This window comes from Sinocyclocheilus rhinocerous, unplaced genomic scaffold (genome assembly GCF_001515625.1).
Source record: "Sinocyclocheilus rhinocerous isolate Xijiao unplaced genomic scaffold, SAMN03320098_v1.1 scaffold628, whole genome shotgun sequence".
NCBI classification, from domain to species: Eukaryota; Metazoa; Chordata; class Actinopteri; order Cypriniformes; family Cyprinidae; genus Sinocyclocheilus; species Sinocyclocheilus rhinocerous.
Window position 1 is genome coordinate 573,829 of NW_015650779.1, and position 18,026 is coordinate 591,854.

General features: G+C 36.3%; 1 protein-coding gene across 1 annotated transcript; it reads right to left on the reverse strand.

Moving 5' to 3' along the window:
- Positions 1 to 3,348: 3,348 nt before the first annotated feature.
- On the reverse strand, positions 3,349 to 18,026 carry LOC107712590 (transmembrane protein 222-like). The gene is made up of 6 exons (XM_016517910.1): positions 17,806 to 18,026; positions 14,818 to 14,902; positions 10,906 to 10,937; positions 10,566 to 10,620; positions 10,338 to 10,468; positions 3,349 to 3,739 (listed from the first exon to the last, which is right to left on the reverse strand). The coding sequence occupies exons 1-6, from the start codon at positions 17,922 to 17,924 to the stop codon at positions 3,652 to 3,654; spliced, it is 510 nt and encodes a 169-aa protein (XP_016373396.1). The 5' UTR covers positions 17,925 to 18,026; the 3' UTR covers positions 3,349 to 3,651.

Genomic DNA, 18,026 nt, shown 5'->3' on the forward strand with positions numbered 1-18,026 from the left:
AAACAATTTAAAATATTTGTGATGTCTTACATTTTAGACACAACCCTGTTATCACGATTTCTCCATTCCAAGAAGTGAGATGTTACTTTCAACTGACCAAACGTAATTTAGAAAACCAGTCAATTCACTTCATGTCCTCAGTTTTTACAAATAATTTAGTGTTGACTACTTTCATCAAACTTCAACTCTGTTAGTTAAGAATTTGTTTTATATTTTTATGAGAAATACTCATAAAAAAAAAAGAGAAAAGAAAATCGTTAACATGGTGGCAAAAATAAAATAATAAAATAAAATTAATTAAAAAAAATTTAAAAAATAATAATAATTTAATTCCATTTCCTTAATATTTACAAATAATTTAGTGTTGACTACATTTGTCAAAATCAATTTGCAACCCTGTTAGTTATAGTTTTATTTCCAGGATTTTATAAGAAATACTCAAAATATTGAAAACTACAATAAAAAAAAAAACTACAATGAAACTATATTCATTTTCTATGTCATGAATTGGCTAGCCAAATTTGCAAGCCTGTTCCAAATTATAATCTTTTAATTTCACTTCATTTAAAATGCTATTAATTAGCAAACAAACAACAATTATTAGCAATTAACTATTAGCAGGCAAACAAATGTTTTTTTTTTTTTAAATCATCACACAAATTAAAGCTTGTAAACATGTAGACCTGGATTAAAATCTGGTAACACACACAAAACAAAACAAAACAAAAACACAAAACAAAACTCTTTTCATTTCATTTAAAATGCTATTAATTAGCAAACAAACAACAATTATTAGCAATTAACTTTTAGCAGGCAAACAAATGTTTTTTTTTTTTTTTTTAAATCATCACACAAATTAAAGCTTGTAAACATGTAGACCTGGACTAAAATCTGGTAACACACACAAAACAAAACAAACAAACAAATAAATAAACGTTTACTAATTTTTTCAGGCCTTATTTTGCACACTATTTTTGTAAGGTGGCATGTGAATGTTAACACTTAACATATTGTAACCACAGAAAGACCTCAGTGAATGAATGAATGTTCTCTAAAAGTAAAAAGCAGTGGAATGCCATGAGCTTTTAGAGATTACAGAGAGGAAATGGGAACCGCTGGGCTGCTGTGACGACCTAAACAGTCAAATGTGCTTCTGATCCACTAGTTCACATCTTTGAAGACAGGAACGCCGTCAGTAAGAACATCACACTTCACACAGGCTCTCTAATGTGATCAGCTCTAGCCGGGGCCAGCAGGGGCCAGACTCCTCTCTCTCTCTCTCACACACACACACTCCACCGACACAAAACACACTCGACTACCTGCTGCTCTTGGCAAAACTTCCAAAGACAGAGAGAGTGTGAAATGAGGAATGAAAAGGAAGAATGTGAGAAGAGAGCAATAGGTAAGAGGGGAGTTGAGTGATTGTTCTCTTTGACATGAAATAAAGAGGGGATTTGATCACACAGGAGTCATGGAAACGGGTTTGGTGTCCAGATCATAGTCTAGGATCACGGCAGGATTCGATCGGTGTTTGAAGCGCTCGGTTCATGAATACAGTTGAGAAAAGCAAACAGGATTTCTGAGCTCTGGATTACAGTAATGAAGGTTAGATTTCACCCAGTTTTTCTTTCTGCTTATACAGCAAACGAGTGAAACCCTTACACCCAAAATCAGTAGCAAGCTAAAATATATTCAGTTTAAAAATGAAATAAAATACAGCTTGTGATTAGGATCGTTAAGATTTTCATGAGAACGAAAACATTCATTTTACTTTCATTAGTTAAATACGGTAACAATATTTTAATTTTACCAATACGGTAAAAATTTTATTTTAACAATAAAAATACGGTAATGTTTTTGAGAGCCCATTTTGACCCCAGGTTCAATTTTCTTTCTAATTCTACACTAATTAAGCAATTGAGATGTACAAGTGAATCTCACAAAAAACAGGCCACATTTACAACCCAAATCAGAAGCAAATAAAAATATATTTTGCATGAAAAAATTCCATGACAATTAAATTTTTCTTACTTTAATACAGCTTTAACTGTTGTTACCATAAAAATACTGCATTGAAAATAATAAAGCAGTGCTACAAATACTACAGTGATGTATAAATACAATTAATGTAATCATATATTAATATAATTAATAACTTCATACAGTAGGAAATGTGCTTAATTGCCATGAAATAATATCACATGCAAAAGATAATAAAACAGGTTTAATTTTCTTTAACCAAAACAATTCTGCCATTTTTCTTTTTGATTTTGGGGTGAAATAATGACCTGGATGTGTGCTTGACAGATTTCAGCGTTCCTGCTTCATTTTGATGAGCATTATTCAAACCCTGGACCTTATAATGGAACATAAATCATGTTATCACTTATATGTGATATGATTGTTAATCTAGGCATATTGTGCCATTATACCAAGTCAATAGTCAACATAAACAAACAATGGAAGCATTAAATATATCATTTAATAGTTCATGATTGAAAGAGTAGAGCTTTCAAACAGAACATCCAAAACCCCTGCAATGTGAATCAAGTGTTCCTCAGGACAACAAAGATATATTAAAGGCATCATTTACTTTCTTCATTCCTGGTCTTGCTGAGCAGGATTTATTAGTGCATGTTAGAAAACTAAAAAAGTCTTCTAAACTGAAACAACTGTCCTTTTCGGCTAAATTCACCAAGGCCACTTAAATTTCAAGCCTTCGCATTCATGTCTGGTCTGTTCTGCGAAGGAATGCATGCTTTTTTCTGATTCAATCAATTCCCAATGGATAAAAATAAGTCCTAGCCTACATTTTACACTTTTAAATGCGTCACACTCAACTTGAGAATGCAATTTCATAATGGTTTATGCAACATAACAATAGTAAATTAATGCAATAACAATAAATTATGCAATATAATAACAGCTGGCCAGGCAGTGCAAAGAATGCTTTTCAATACATAATGCAAACCAGATTTGCTTATTCATTAACTAGCGTTTTTGAATGCTAATCTCCATATGCAATTAGATTTTTGTATAAAAACAATTACACTTTAAAGCATGCCAAGCTACATTTATGTTGACTGTTAGCCTTGCCAATAAAACGACTAAAAGGGTACTCCTAAATGAAATTAAATATTCAAAGTGTTCATTTAAATAAGCTTTCGTATTCATAGTAAGAATTTTAAAAGGAAATCCATCTTCCAGAGTATCTTAATAGACAATGCATTGGTTCTCAGAAAGAACATAGCATCTTTAGAAATTCATATTCAATTTATATTTAAAATAGAAGACTATATATATATATACACACGTTATATAGTGTTATATTTCCTAAACAGCAGTTATAGTTTGGAGATCAAAGTCTAACCAAACGATAAAAGAGCACCATAACCCTCAAGAGACACCAAAGTCATGCCTTTGGAAGACAGGTTTTGAGAATAGCGTTTCGTACATCACCACAAGACGTTGAAGCCATGGTGTATTTGCTGTCTCTACCCTACGACAAAGAGGTCTAGCGTTTGATGTTTGATGTTGAGCTCCGAAGAGCTGGACTTCAAGTTGACATTCAGTGGAGTCCCGCCGGAGCTGGAGTGACGGGTCTCCGATGGGCGGCGAGCCCGTTGGCCTGAGTGTGACCCCGCTGGGTCATCGCAGGTTTAGAGACAGAGTCACAGCCAGGATCACACTGCTCAAGATGCAGAAAGGAAGCCAGGTCTTCAGGAAGCCTACGCAACTGTGGAAAGAGAGAGAGAAAAAAACGTCCGTGTGAGAGAAAGACACAGTTTCGGTGAAGATGAAAACATAAAAGAAACTAGATTCTGAAATGTGCTTGTCTGTGCTATGTTGTGTGTGAAATGGTTTGTAGGTTTGCCAAGGCACGGTCATGCTGTTTTTAAGGTGCTGTAGCTCCAAGTAAAAAAATAGGGATGCAACGATACCATTTTTTCAGAACCGATCCGATCCAGAAAATTCTGATTATCGGCCGATACCGATCCAATCCGATACCAGCGCAGTTTTTTTACATCAATGTAGAATTTCTATACTTCTGTGTGTTGACCTGATCGTCACACAGTTGAATATTAAATCTGTGCAATATTTGATTGAGCCTTTTCTTTTAACCGTTTTAAATCTCAGTTATTGTGCGCTCTTGGAGAGAGTTTCATCATTTTTGACTGTTGAAACCAAACGTGACACAGTTTGAACGGTGAATAGAGGATGACTGACAGCCGCAGCGGAGAGAAGAGTTTACGTGAACTTGACTTAAAGGGGTCATACGATGTTGCTAAAAAGAACATTATTTGGTGTAATGAAATGTGTTTATGCGGTTTAAGGTTCAAAAAACACATTATTTTCCACATACTGTACATTACTGTACTTCTGAAACGCGTCGATTTTTACAAAGCTCATCTGTCTGAAAAGCGAGGTGTGCTGTGATTGGCCAGCTATCCAGTGCGTTATGATTGGCCGAATACCTTTACAGATCTTCTTTATGCACCAAGAGCTTGTAACACTCCAAAGAGAAAGGAAAAATTTTTAATCGCATCATATGACCCCTTTAAATATTCATCCGTACCTCAAATTAAACTGTGGAACGGCTTCAGAACACTTGAAATATAGTGCACAAAAACTTTGCTTTCGTGGGGCTTAACCATAACACAGAATAGTATATGCACAATATCGGATTTGGATCCGTCTCGTCTGAAAAATGCCAGAAAATGCCAGTATGCATCCCTAGTAAAAAAAAAAGCCCACCCCAAAATATCTATAATATTCTGGTCTCAAGATATGCTTCGGGACCCTCCTTCAATGTTAGTCAATGTGATTTTTATATTTGGGCCAATTTTATTGTAAGCAAGTCCAATTGATTGGGAAAAATGGTGCAGGATGAGTTACTCGCCAACATTTAGGCTAATATTTACTGTTAGAGGTTTATTAAAATCACTAAACCAATGTAGGAGCAACAGTAAAACCCTTGTACAAAAATAAGTACACTATCATACTTAAAAAGAGTGCTTATTATAGATATAATATACTTATGCTTATATGTTTTCTGACATTTAATTGTATGTTAACTGCAATTAAATGAAAATGCATTACAGTTTTAAATTTATCAAATGCAATCAGCTGAGCTTTAGAGTGATTTCTTTGACTCACTTAATAAATAGTTAAAGTGCACTGCTGAATGTACTGACAAGCATTTATAGTAAACTAAAATATACTTTAATGTAATTTCTATTGAAACTCGTATGTCATGTATTTAAATATATTTGTAATTACACATTTGTAGTAAAGTTGCAATTTAGTACATTTAAATTAAGAACTTTAAATGAATGACGCACTAGAGGTAAAATTATAATCAAGTACTTGACATGTGCTTTAGTATGTTAGTCAACACATCAAAATAAGTGTACTTTAAAGCATGACAAAAAGTCGATGAAAAACAATGATTTAAATTAAAAATTGAATTTGACATTATTACAAAGTTCACCTTTCAAGTCTACTTAAGTGCGTGTCACGAAAGAGAACTCTCTTTAAATATACTTAAGTGGGATTTATTTCATTAATACTACATTTTCTGCAAGTGCCGTTAAAAAGTTCACATTCAGTGCAGTCTTTTCACAAAGGTGGTGCTTACCTAAGCAAAGACCATTAATCACAGACAGAAAGCAAATAAAAGATGAAAAAGACAAATTATTATTGTGATATCACATTACTTTTCCCTCAACAGCACACAGACTGTGTTTGTTTTCTTTGCAACATCAGATTAGAATATGCTGTGGACCAGATTTCATGCTGATAGTCAAAATGCTTGCTCTGTGAGACGTCCAATTACTCTCCAGTCCATACTGATGCAACCACAAGCTGGAGGACAAAAGAGCTGCATCATCACTTCATACCTGCAGTTCCTTTTTTTTAGTGACTGACAGCAGAGTTCTCACAATAAACAGTGATGGATGCACTCTGAACACTTTGGGTCAGGAGAAACACACACATAATGCAACACTTTCAATTACACCTGAGAGACGCCATGCTGATAGTCAAAATGCTTGCTCTGTGTGACGTCCAATTACTCTCCAGTCCATACTGATGCAACCACAACAATCTGCTTCCACAAGCTGGAGGACAAAAGAGCTGCATCATCACTTCATACCTGCAGTTCCTTTTTTTTAGTGACTGACAGCAGAGTTCTCACAATAAACAGTGATGGATGCACTCTGAACACTTTGGGTCAGGAGAAACACACACATAATGCAACACTTTCAATTACACCTGAGAGACGCCCTGACAGCCTATCCTTGTGTGAGTCCCTCTCAGTCTCCTGGGGCCAATGCACATGCATTGTGCTCAGACAGCAACCAGAAGTCTGAAAAAAAGTTGTGTCTGGAGCAATCCCTTGTTAGACTTCAGGGTATCATGTAGGAGCATTTTTAGCTGACACCCAAAACACAGCACTGGTTCCAATTTCTCAGTCCTATAATTATGCAATCCTGCAGCAGAGAGGATTTAAAACCAAATTTAGCATATAAAACGGCTGCAAACAAACAAACAAAGTCTCAAAATCTCTTCTACTAATGGTTATTACCTTTCTTAAGTACAGTTTATTCATAATTTTTAAAAGAATAGTATTGCCCAAAATTGTGCTTACTTCAATCTAGAATAAAATGCCATCTGATAGACCAAGACACTAAAGTCTTGCATATCTGTTTACACGGTCAAGCAGATCCAGAGGTCTGATTATTATAGCATTACAAGAATCCCTGTAATCCACAGAATGAAAATGTTCATAATATCGGTTCGCATTTGTTGCCTTTTCAACTCAAGGTTCCCATGAGATGCACCTCATCACCTCTTTTAAAACATATACTACATCTAAACTTAGAGCTGACAGGATAAAATACACTGTCTGTAGATTCCGAGATCAGTCTCTTTCGAGAAGCATTGCCAGAAATCATTTACTTCAGCTGTGCTTCACTTGACAGAGTGGCATGAATGGATTTCAAAAGTACACGGTTAAAATGAATATCTTCACTCAGATTCAAATAAACCATTTAAAAAAAGATTTAGATTTATTTGAGTGGCTGCATATTTTTGGAATATACACGATAATAATATTAACTGGAATAATTCTAAAAAAAAAACAATCAGGCCTCATATCGATCTAAATGTGGCCATTCAGCACAAAGTTATGAAGTTATATCCAGTCTATGCGGGATGTCCTGCACTGTTTAAATTGCATCAAATGCAAAACTAATTCGGACGGATTACAAAGAAACAAAGCTAATTCGGACGAATGTGTACGATCTCATTAGGTTTTCATACAAATCTGCTAAAACCCCAGTGTCAAAATATCTTTTTATGTTATGTTATGTTTAGGGATGGACCTTAATGCTTACTTTTTTTCTATCATACAAATCACCTCGTAAAATATTTCTGTTTTCCTGTGAGATCGGGTTGACAGAGGCCGTTATGATCAGTGATATTTATCCTCTATTGTGGATGGATCATGGCAGTAAACTAGTTGCAACAATAAACAGATTCCCACGTTCTATTTCTGTCATACTCTACACGCTACTTCTGACAACAGGACGAATGGATTTGGAGAGTTCGCTTTGACACGTCCAGTGCAGAAGGCCTTTAGCTGTTGCAACACGGTCTGATGTGATGCGACAACGGTCCGTTGCAGATGCAGTGCAAGTTTATTAGTGATATTAAGCGTACATAAATCTGTTCAAATAATATTTGATGCTGTCAGTATGATCCTGAATAAACTGTTCTTGAGGAAGATAAATAGTGCTCAACAAAAGTGCATTTATTTGATAACAATTACAGTAAAAACAGTGGTAACACTTTAGTATAGGGACCAATTCTCAATATTAATTAGTTGTTTATTAGCATGCATATTATTAACATATTGTCTGTTTATTAATATTTTATAAAGGACATATTCTGTATGACCATATTCTACATCCCTAATACTACCCATTACCTAAACTTAACTACTAACTTACTATTATGAATCGGCAAATTAGGAGTTTAATGAGGCAAAAGTCATATTTAAAGGGATAGTTCACCCAAAAATGAAAATTCTGTCATTAATTACTCCAAACTTTACGTTCCAAACCTGTAAGACCTTTGTTCATCTTCGGAACACAAATTAAGATATTTTTGATGAATTCCGAGAGCTCTCTGACCCTCCCATAGACAGCAAGGACCCTTACACGATCAAGGCACAGAAACGTAGCAAGGAGATCGGTAAAATAGTCCATGTGACATCAGGGGTTCAACCGTAATTTTACAAAGCTACGAGAATATTTTTTGCACGCAAAGAAAACAGAAATAACGACTTTATTGAACAATTCGTCTTCACCTTAGCGCCATTTTGAAGAGTGTCACATACGTAAAAAACATATGCTGTTCTGTGTCAGCTGCGTCACGCGGCTACGTTGTTTTCATTCAAATCAAAACGTAAATAAACATAGAAAACGTATCCGTGTGGTGCGGCTGACACAGAATAGCATACGCTGTTTGCGTTCAGTGGATACTCTTCAAAATGGCGCTTAGGTGACGCGGAGGAGACGAATTGTTGAATAAAGTCGTTATTTTTGTTTTCTTTGCGCACAAAAAGTATTCTCGTAGCTTCATAAAATTACGGTTGAACCCCTGATGTCACATGGATTATTTTAACAAAGTCCTTGCTACGTTTCTGTGCCTTGATCGTGTTACTTACATTGCTGTCTATGGGAGGGTCAGAGAGCTCTCGGATTTCATCAAAAATATCTTAATTTGTGTTTCTAAGATGAAAACGAAGGTCTTTGGGTTTGGAACGACACGAGGGTGAGTAATTAATGACAGAATTTAAATTTTTGGGTGAACTATCCCTTTAATGGTTTGTTAATAGTGAGAATTGGACCTTAAAATAAAGTGTGACCAAAACAGTAATATTGTGGAGTTTCAATTTAAAACTGCTGTTTTCTATCTGAATATATTGTAAAATATAATTTATTGCTGTGATCAAAGCTGAATTTTCAGCATCATTACTCCAGTCTTCAGTGTCACATGATCTTCAGAAATCATTCTGATATGCTGATCAAGAAACTTCTATCATTATCAATGTTGAAAACAGTTGTGCTGCTTCATATTTTTGTGGTAACCGTGAACATTTTTCAGGTCTTTCTATCGAATAGAAAGTTCAAAATAACAGCATATATTTGAAATAGTAACAGTACTGTCACTTTTGATCAATGTAATGCATTCCTGCTGAATAAAAGTTTAGTTTATTTAAAAAAAAAAAAAAATCTTACTAACACCAAACTTTTGAATGGTAATGCACTTATCATAAGTATACGTGAGTGCAGTTAAATTACTTTGGATTATGTGCAGCTTGGCAAACTACAGTGTAAATGCTAAAGTGTCCTGATGCGAACAACAACAAGTTGAGTTATCATCATTCTGAACCCTGCCTTTGACCCCGGGTAGAGAAATGTTTCACTATTGCAATTTAAAAGCGGGGTTAGCACCACTTTTCCCTGCAGGTTTTGAAAGCCTGTTCCTGTGTCAAAGTGTACAGTGTGAAACAATGATTTTTAGCAACAGACATCCAGTAACGTGCCTCATATTCACCTGCTTTGGACAGTCACAGAAGGAAAAACTCGATAGTACAGTCTGCAATATATTATATGTCGACCTGCATTTATAAGCCTTTATGTAAATAGGTTGCACGCTGCATTCATCCAATCAATGACACTGACACTGCAAATATGCAAGTAAGGATTTTAGGAATGCAAGTTTAGGATTGTACGGTGTGAATACACAGGATTAGTTGTTAAGCACAGGCAACTTTATGAACAGTGTGAAAGTTAAGCAAGACAACCCAGAGTTTAGTATGATCCAGAGTTAACTATTGCAAGTGTGAAAAGCCCTCTAGCGAACAAATTATACCAAAAAAACAAATTATTTTCAAACTTAGAAATCTGATCAAAGCACAAACAAATGCAGAAGTACATCTGAAGGCAGCGGTGTGAATGTGCACAGCTCTTTTAGGGGCCGTTTACACGACAACGTTTTCAGCCAAAAACGGGAAACTTTTTATGCGTTTTGACTGTTCGTTTACACGACAACGGCGTTTTGGGGACTGAAAACACATATTTAAAAAAACGGGTTTCACAGTGCAAGTTTTTGAAAACGCCACCGTTGTCGTTTCCGTGTAAACACCCCAAACGTGAATCTTTGAAAACGGTGATGTAATGCGTGTGCGTAGTACGTGTTAGGTATGTAGACGTGTGCAGCACGTGGACTATACCATTGTCGTGTAAACGTAGCCCTAGTCTCACCTGACGTGTTTGCCATGAATGAGTGAGAGCAGGCAGAGGTTCACCATATTCCACCAGGTGCTGTTGTCATAGCGCATCAGGTTCAGTGCCATGGCAACATGCGAGTGACAGTTGTCACAACAAAGGTTGTGCTGGAGGGAAAATGGAGATAATTTGTCAGAAGATATAAGGCAGTTTATCTGTATGGATGCTAAAAGCAGCAACTGCATATTTTTGCTCATTTTGGGCCTCTGAATAAAATGGAGGAGTTTTTCCCCTCTCGAGTGTGAGCTCCATATTCTCACTATGTCATATTATATGAGCCATAAAAGCCTGATATATCAAATATAATACAAAACATAAAACACATATGCAAACTTTATTTATATTTTGTATTTATTAAGTCTATAATAATTAGATTTTTTCTGATTATTATTTCACAAGTCGAGCTTTAAACATCTGTAATTTTTTGACGATTGCATACTTTCTTGTATACCAGCTATAGAAAGCTATAGAGACAGCAGGAAGTCATTTATGCAAGCTCTGTTTTGATATTGCTGTTCAACGCAACATCACAGCATTGACTCACTTTGTCGGTCTTCCGAAAGCCATGTTATCCTCCTGCAAGAGCAGAGAAACAGACAGTCAACTCTGTATGTGTTCAATGTAACAGTTAACAACAGCAAAGCCCAAAGCATAGGCAATTCATTCATAACATTTCCCTATTTCCTGAAAGACACCATTATGAATTCACACGTCTCTCTGTGAAAGCCAGTAATCCTGGGAGGTCTATATGAGCTGCAGCCCTCCGTTAGCTGTCACTCATCTCAAGTGTGTGCATTGACCTCAGCCATCTTTGCTCACGGTGGCTCAGTTCTGCTGCCAGGTCATGTGACTAATGACTGTAGCGCTGCAGCTGACAACATGATGACGGCACCACAGGAACACACACAAGCGCCTCCGATTCAGTCCTTTAAACAGCACTACAAAATCAAACAACATCTACTATAGTACATATGATACACAAATACTGCTTGCAAAATATTCATAGGACATATTTTACATGCAGATACCCTAATTTTTCAATATTTTATACAATATTTTGCACTGACAGGTTTTTTTTCCCACTTGTTTACTCTTAAAATTTGTTAAAAACGAGATCAATACATTTTTAATGCCATGGGCAGTAAGATAAAATACAATTTAAGATGCATTATAGGAAAATAAGTCTTAATATCTCACGTAGTGTTGCTTCTCAAGAATATGTATATTCTATTAAAGGGTTACTCCACCCCAAAATGAAAACTTTGTCATTAATCACTTACCCTCATGTCGTTCCAAACCCGTAAAAGATTCGTTCGTCTTCGGAATTTTGTACGCATCACCGTAGCACCATTTTGGAGAATAACGACTGAACGCAAGCAGCGTACGCTCTTCTGTGTCAGCCGAGACACAAGGATACGTTTTCTATGTGTATTTACGCTTTGATTTGAACGAAAACAGCGCTATTGCTGGAAAACAAACTATTTAAAGGGATAGTTCACCCAATAATGAAAATTCTGTCACTCATCATGTCGGTCCAAACCTGTGCGAGTTTCTTTCTTCTGCAGAACTCAAGAATGTTGGGAACCAAACAGTTGCCAACATTTTGCTGAACTATTGAACAGCTTACTTAAAATCTATTTTCTAAATATTATAGATCTTATTGTGCATGATTGATGCATGTATATGCTTTTTCAATTTTTAATAATGCTCTCTTGAGATATTTTGAAGAATGCTGGTAACCAAACAATTTTGGGGAAAACCCCCCCCCAAAAAACACTACTTTTAGGTTTCACAGAAGACAGAGAGTCATACAGGTTTGGATTTGGAACGACATAGAATTGAGTCAATTATGACTTGATCTGAATTTTTGGGTGAACTATAATATGATTTTTTAAACATGGATCAGTAAGAAATCACCCTTGCAACCACAAAGTAATGTGGTCAAAACACATAACTAACATATTTTGAAAAACACATAACATTTTTTTTGCATGTGCAAGTGTCATAACGTTCTGAAATGTAATAATAAAGCATTTTTATCATCAAGCAATTTCCAAAACCCTTAAACTGTGAACTGACCTCAACCCACATCGCTCTGCTCATTCCACATGCGAGACGTGCTTCAGTCCCTGTCAGCCACAAGCGGAGTTAAGTGCAGCAGTTGAGTGTGTGCTGGCCCGTATCACTGCAGGTCAAATAATCCCATCCTCTCACGTTACCAGCCCTGCTCTACCCAACACATTTCACTTTTGCTCCTGTCTGACAGAGATGTGCTTAAAGGATAATGTCCGAACCTGAAGAGAACTGCTGTGGAGCTTTGGTACCAAGATAACTTTGCTTTTGTTTGAACAGCTTGTCTGAATCTGTACAGGATTCTTATGAACAAGCGGTTGGATCCTCCATTTAATACCAGATAGAGTTGCCCTGACTGTGAACTCTAGGATAAGACCATGTATTTTTAACAAGAAGATCTCTGAGAAAACTGCAATTAGTCGTGCAGAGAGCTGACGGAGCTGGAGGTGTAGCTTTCACCGCATGTCCTCCTCTGCTCTGCACCTTTTTGCACAGGTATAGATTTTTCTTCTGGAAATAGCAGGATGTGCTCTTACAGGGTCACTGAAGAAGCTGGTGGCGAACGCTGAACTTTCCAGCGATTTCTAGTGAAAATGATCCACGGAATTTCAGACAAAATCATAGAGACCTTTATCTAGAGGAACGTTCTTAACCCGAAACCAGATACACTTTATGGGGCCTTTATATGTCAACAAAAAGTTGCTTGACATTGTTGAGGTCAGACAGGAGGAAAGTCCAGCCCAGTCTACACGGGTCATTCATAACACAGCTCAGGCGTCTCACAGTAACAAGCCTCCGTGGGCTTCTAACAAGCTCATTGTTGCCAGACTGAAAGAGATCCAAACCATCCGATGATAGATTTAAACCTGCACCGTTTGGAAATCTTCCAAATGTTACTTAATTGATCTGGCATTCATTTTCTCTACTAAGAAAAGGTGCTGCAAAGGATGTTCAGTGATGTTTAATACAGGTGCTTCTTACATTTGCAAGCAGACCTTCTGAGTGATCTCAATGGCATACTTGAAAATAACACAAATTATATTAAATTTTACAATTGTCTTGACAACCTTGTATGTGTGAGAATCAATCAATCAATCAGTTTTGAGGATGTGATGCATACTGTATGTTGTTGTTTCTTAAGCTTGTGGATCTTATATAAATAGTTTTGTTATCTCAGTGCCACAAGTTCTGAGATATACAAACAAAGTTTGTGCTTCAATGAGAAACGATCTTTGAATAGCAATGCCAGCGTGAACTGCTGTTTGCAATGCATTTTACTACTGCAAAAATCACATACTTCTGATTGACATAGGACATTTACTGGATAAAGTGGGAGTTCACAGAATGGTTGCCGTGATTTTGCCAAGACAGACATGTTCCTGGATCAACATCTTTTGTTGATCCTGGATCAACATTACTGTCCAAAAATACAGACTTAACCCAATCCCTACCCCTAAACCTACCCATAATTAAAGTAAATAAGGCCAATTTTCATCTCATATTAACTTGTTAGTATTTCAATGAGTTTTAGTGTTTCAAGAAGCTTGAACAAAAATTAAAGGAAAACTTTGTAGCAGTCTGGTCTTTGTGAAGTCAGACAAACAGACCTAGATAATGTTACTATAGCTAGACATTGTCATGTATACATGTTAACTGGATGACACTGGCATTGTATGCTTGCTGCATGTCAACTCTATTTTTCAGAGTGTGTATTTAAATATCCAGTCATGCATTGTCTCATGTATTCTTGGACAGGCAGATGAGGACTCTAGCTTGAATATGCCACAAACCGCTTTTATCTCAATTATAATAGTGCATGTAAATACACTTACTGTAAGCCTAAGACATTTCCTGAAAAGTTATCTCTCAATTCTGATTGGTTGATTGGAGTGATGTTCCAGGATCAACAAGGATGTCGATCCAGGAACATGTTGTACATGGTGAAATCACGCTCACCTTCACAGAATGAAGCTAGATTGTATTTGAGTTGCTAAAACTGTGAATAAATAGTTACAGTATTTGGCAGTTAGTTAAAATCATAAAATAACCAAGAAAGCCTAAGTGATGCCAGTGAAAAGTGAAAGTCATTTCAGAGGAGTTACTGCATTATTATTAGGTTTTTAAACCATTTTTTGTAATAAAGTACTTCTTAAGTATCTGTTTTTGCAAATGAACTACTAGACATTGTCATGTATACATGTTAACTGGATGACACTGGCATTGTATGCTTGCTGCATGTCAACTCTATTTTTCAGAGTGTGTATTTAAATATCCAGTCATGCATTGTCTCATGTATTCTTGGACAGGCAGATGAGGACTCTAGCTTGAATATGCCACAAACCGCTTTTATCTCAATTATAATAGTGCATGTAAATACACTTACTGAGACAAAGTATGGACCTGCAAAATCGCGGATCACTCCAGTGGAGGTGCAAATACCCATGTGGCCGATGAAAGGAAAGAGCCATCTGAAAGAATACAACAAACAAAAGGAATCAACAAAACCAACAAAAGCACACTGTTTTAAGATTTTTGATTCAGTTAAAAGCTTATATTAATTTTCTCTGTAAATATGTACATCTTCTGAAAATTTGCTTTATAGTTCTTTATAACTATTTATTTCCATGAGAGCACTAACTGAATGTGTTTTATATACAAAATACAGTAACTACTTTATATATTCGTTATCACTTAATCCAATTTGTTTCAGTCTCATTTATTTTAACTATTTGATTATTGCCTGTTCCACAGTCAGCCATATTTGAACTGTTCTTACTTTTTTAATTAATAAATGTAATTTGTTTTCCACAATGAACAGATTTATGCTGATTCTAAGCAATTTAAATGAATGCATTTTGAAAATATGACAATTTAGAAATCAAACAGATGCAAATATTGCCATTATTTTATTTTTTTGAGTGCACTTACCATTTTCATTTCATTAATGTATGACTGACAAATATGCATCACATTAAGATTAAGTTTAATCCAAATGGATAGAAATGTTATATGCAATTAAAATACATCAATTTTAAATTTAGGCCTAATTTTTTTTTTTTTGTATTGTTATCTGAAAAGAAAATAGTTGGTTATCCAAGAAAAACAGCAGTCAACAGACAATGCAGTGGTACAATTTTTGTTTATTTAAGTTTACTTTTCATCATTTGCTATGTTAGTTACATTAAATTATATTTAAATAAATAAATACCCGTTTCATTTATGTATGACTGACGTATATGCATCAGATTAGGTTTATTAGTTTGTTCATGTTAAAACTGCATAATCCAAATAGATGTAAATTGTATGTGCAATTCTTGCATGAGGGTTTACTTTATGATAACGGACCAACAGACACAACAATATCCCTTCACTTAATACATTTGCATGGCTAGAGCCAAAAAAGGCACGAGGAAATAGCTAAAAACAGCTATTATTTGAAATTGTTCACAAGAGTGGAAATACACATAAACTTGTGTGTTTTGGGAGGACAGCTGAAAGCACAAGGCTTGATGCTGGAGAATGCCCTTTTCAATATCATACACCTGGCCAAAATCCAGCTTCCCCTGCGGATTCAGATTCATGTTATTTTGGCTTTGGGATTCTAACAAGCAGGGCAACAGAACCGGCAATCCAAAGGACAACCAGATAAGGAAGCAGATTAGACACTAGACCAAAATTCCTGTCGAAGTGATTAAAAAAGTATTATCAACAGAGCTCTCAGGGGGGCGATATGAATAACGGTATGAATATCCTGGATAAAACAGCCCCGGTGGAGTTTGTGAAGTGGAGTAGGGCATACGCCGGCACCCCAGATACGCTCCTGTCCATGTGCATATTTATCACCGAGTGTCCTACAGAGCAAGCCGCCGACCCAAATACAGGAGAAGAAGAAAACATGGGGCGAGGAACTCTCGCACCGAGATAATCTGCAGTGGAGTACACCAGGGGACTGGTCTAAGACCAGCTGTAATTCATCTCAGCAAATGATTATCGGAAGGAGTCTGGATTCTGATCCCAAACCAGAACATAATGGGTGTTGTTAATGAACTCAAGCTCCATCCCAGGACAAATGCATCAACGATTCAACAAAGGTGTCGTGTTTGCAACTAATGGTCATAAATTATAATGTATGTTATAGAATTACTGATATGCATTACAAAATGGTGTCCAATCACAAAGATTTTACTTTACAAAAAAAGTATTAAAATGTACTACAATTATCAAAGTATTACCATGGTATTCTACCCAAGTGTATACAGTGCATATGGTAGTCATTTAGCACTATACATCTTATGACAATCCATTCCACACTACTTTTATGTAAAGAGACGAGAAAACATTGTAATCACTTTAACCACGGCTATAATAACAACAATAACGACACAGAGGAATGCTACTGTTAAAATCACTCTCAGTTAACAATAGTTATTGTAATAGTTATCTTATCACTCTTGGTGTGAATGGGCCTAAACAGATTTCATTCTGAATGTCTCAAATAGCTTTTTACAATCATTCATGTTTACTGGATCAAGATTAAGTATAGGGAAGGATAATGTTTACATGCACAAAGAGCCGTTTTTAGCCAATGAAATGGCTAAATGAAATAATGAAGGTTAGACAGGTTTTGTTTTCCATGACAATAACCCTGGTACATTCAAATATTTTGGTAGGCTATATATGAAAACTGTGAATACTTAATTGTATATCCACCCTTGTTTGACCCGTTTTCTCACACCATATTTTAATTTAACTACAAACCTTATACAGTTTTAGCAAATAACACTCTAAAGTTCCGTCTGTTCTTCACACAAAGCTATAATATGACTTAAGTTCGACTACTTTTTGTCATGTTTGGAGCACAGCAGCTCCAGTCTCCATCCACACACAACAGCGCCAGTCCCCATCCACTCTTACTGTATCGAAGAATGTGAACACTGTTTAAAATACTTCTAAGAGCGCGTGTTCGAATATTTGAATTTGTGTTCCATGGAACAAAGTCAGGATTAGAGCAACATGAAAATGAGTATAAATGATGGCAGAATTTTATTTCCTAATGGGAACTACTCCTTTAATCCCGGCGACCAGGTTTTTCTTCTCAGTAAAACCGGTTCAAATGCCAAATCTGGTAATGTTTTTATTAAACCTACTTAACGCGACGCGACGCGACATACCAGAACGCTGCCACATCAACTAAGCGGTGTACCGCGCAATTGCTCGATGACGCGACGCGACGCGACGCTACGCATCGCTTGCTGGTGTAATGTTTGGTGTTATGCATCCATCATAAACACAAACCTCTTTCTACGGGACTGAATAGATTTGAAAACATCAACATGAAGCAAAAGCAACCGTGGAGGCGAGATTCACTCACGATAACACGGGGATTGGCGTCCATACAATACAGTAGGGATAGCGGCTAATGCTCGGGTCTATCCTCTCAAACGCTATGTTATAATTCTTCATGGTCTCTATTTCGACAGCATCCGCCATCACCAGCTGTGAGAAATGAACTTCATTCGTTCCGCTTCCTGGATCTGCAGCGCGCTGGCGACGCGAGCGGCGCGTTTCCGGGGTCCCTTTGGCCACTGCAGA

What these genes read in the sequence shown, in the direction of transcription:
- LOC107712590 (XM_016517910.1), bottom strand. Translation starts at nt 17,924, where the DNA reads ATGGCGGATGCTGTCGAAATAGAGACCATGAAGAATTATAACATAGCG. An exon ending in CTCCTCCATTTTATTCAGAG is followed by an intron (nt 10,469 to 10,565) that starts GCCCAAAATGAG and finishes TTTTCCCTCCAG; the next exon opens with CACAACCTTTGTTGTGACAA. An exon ending in ATTCATGGCAAACACGTCAG is followed by an intron (nt 3,740 to 10,337) that starts GTGAGACTAGGG and finishes CTCTTTCCACAG; the next exon opens with TTGCGTAGGCTTCCTGAAGA.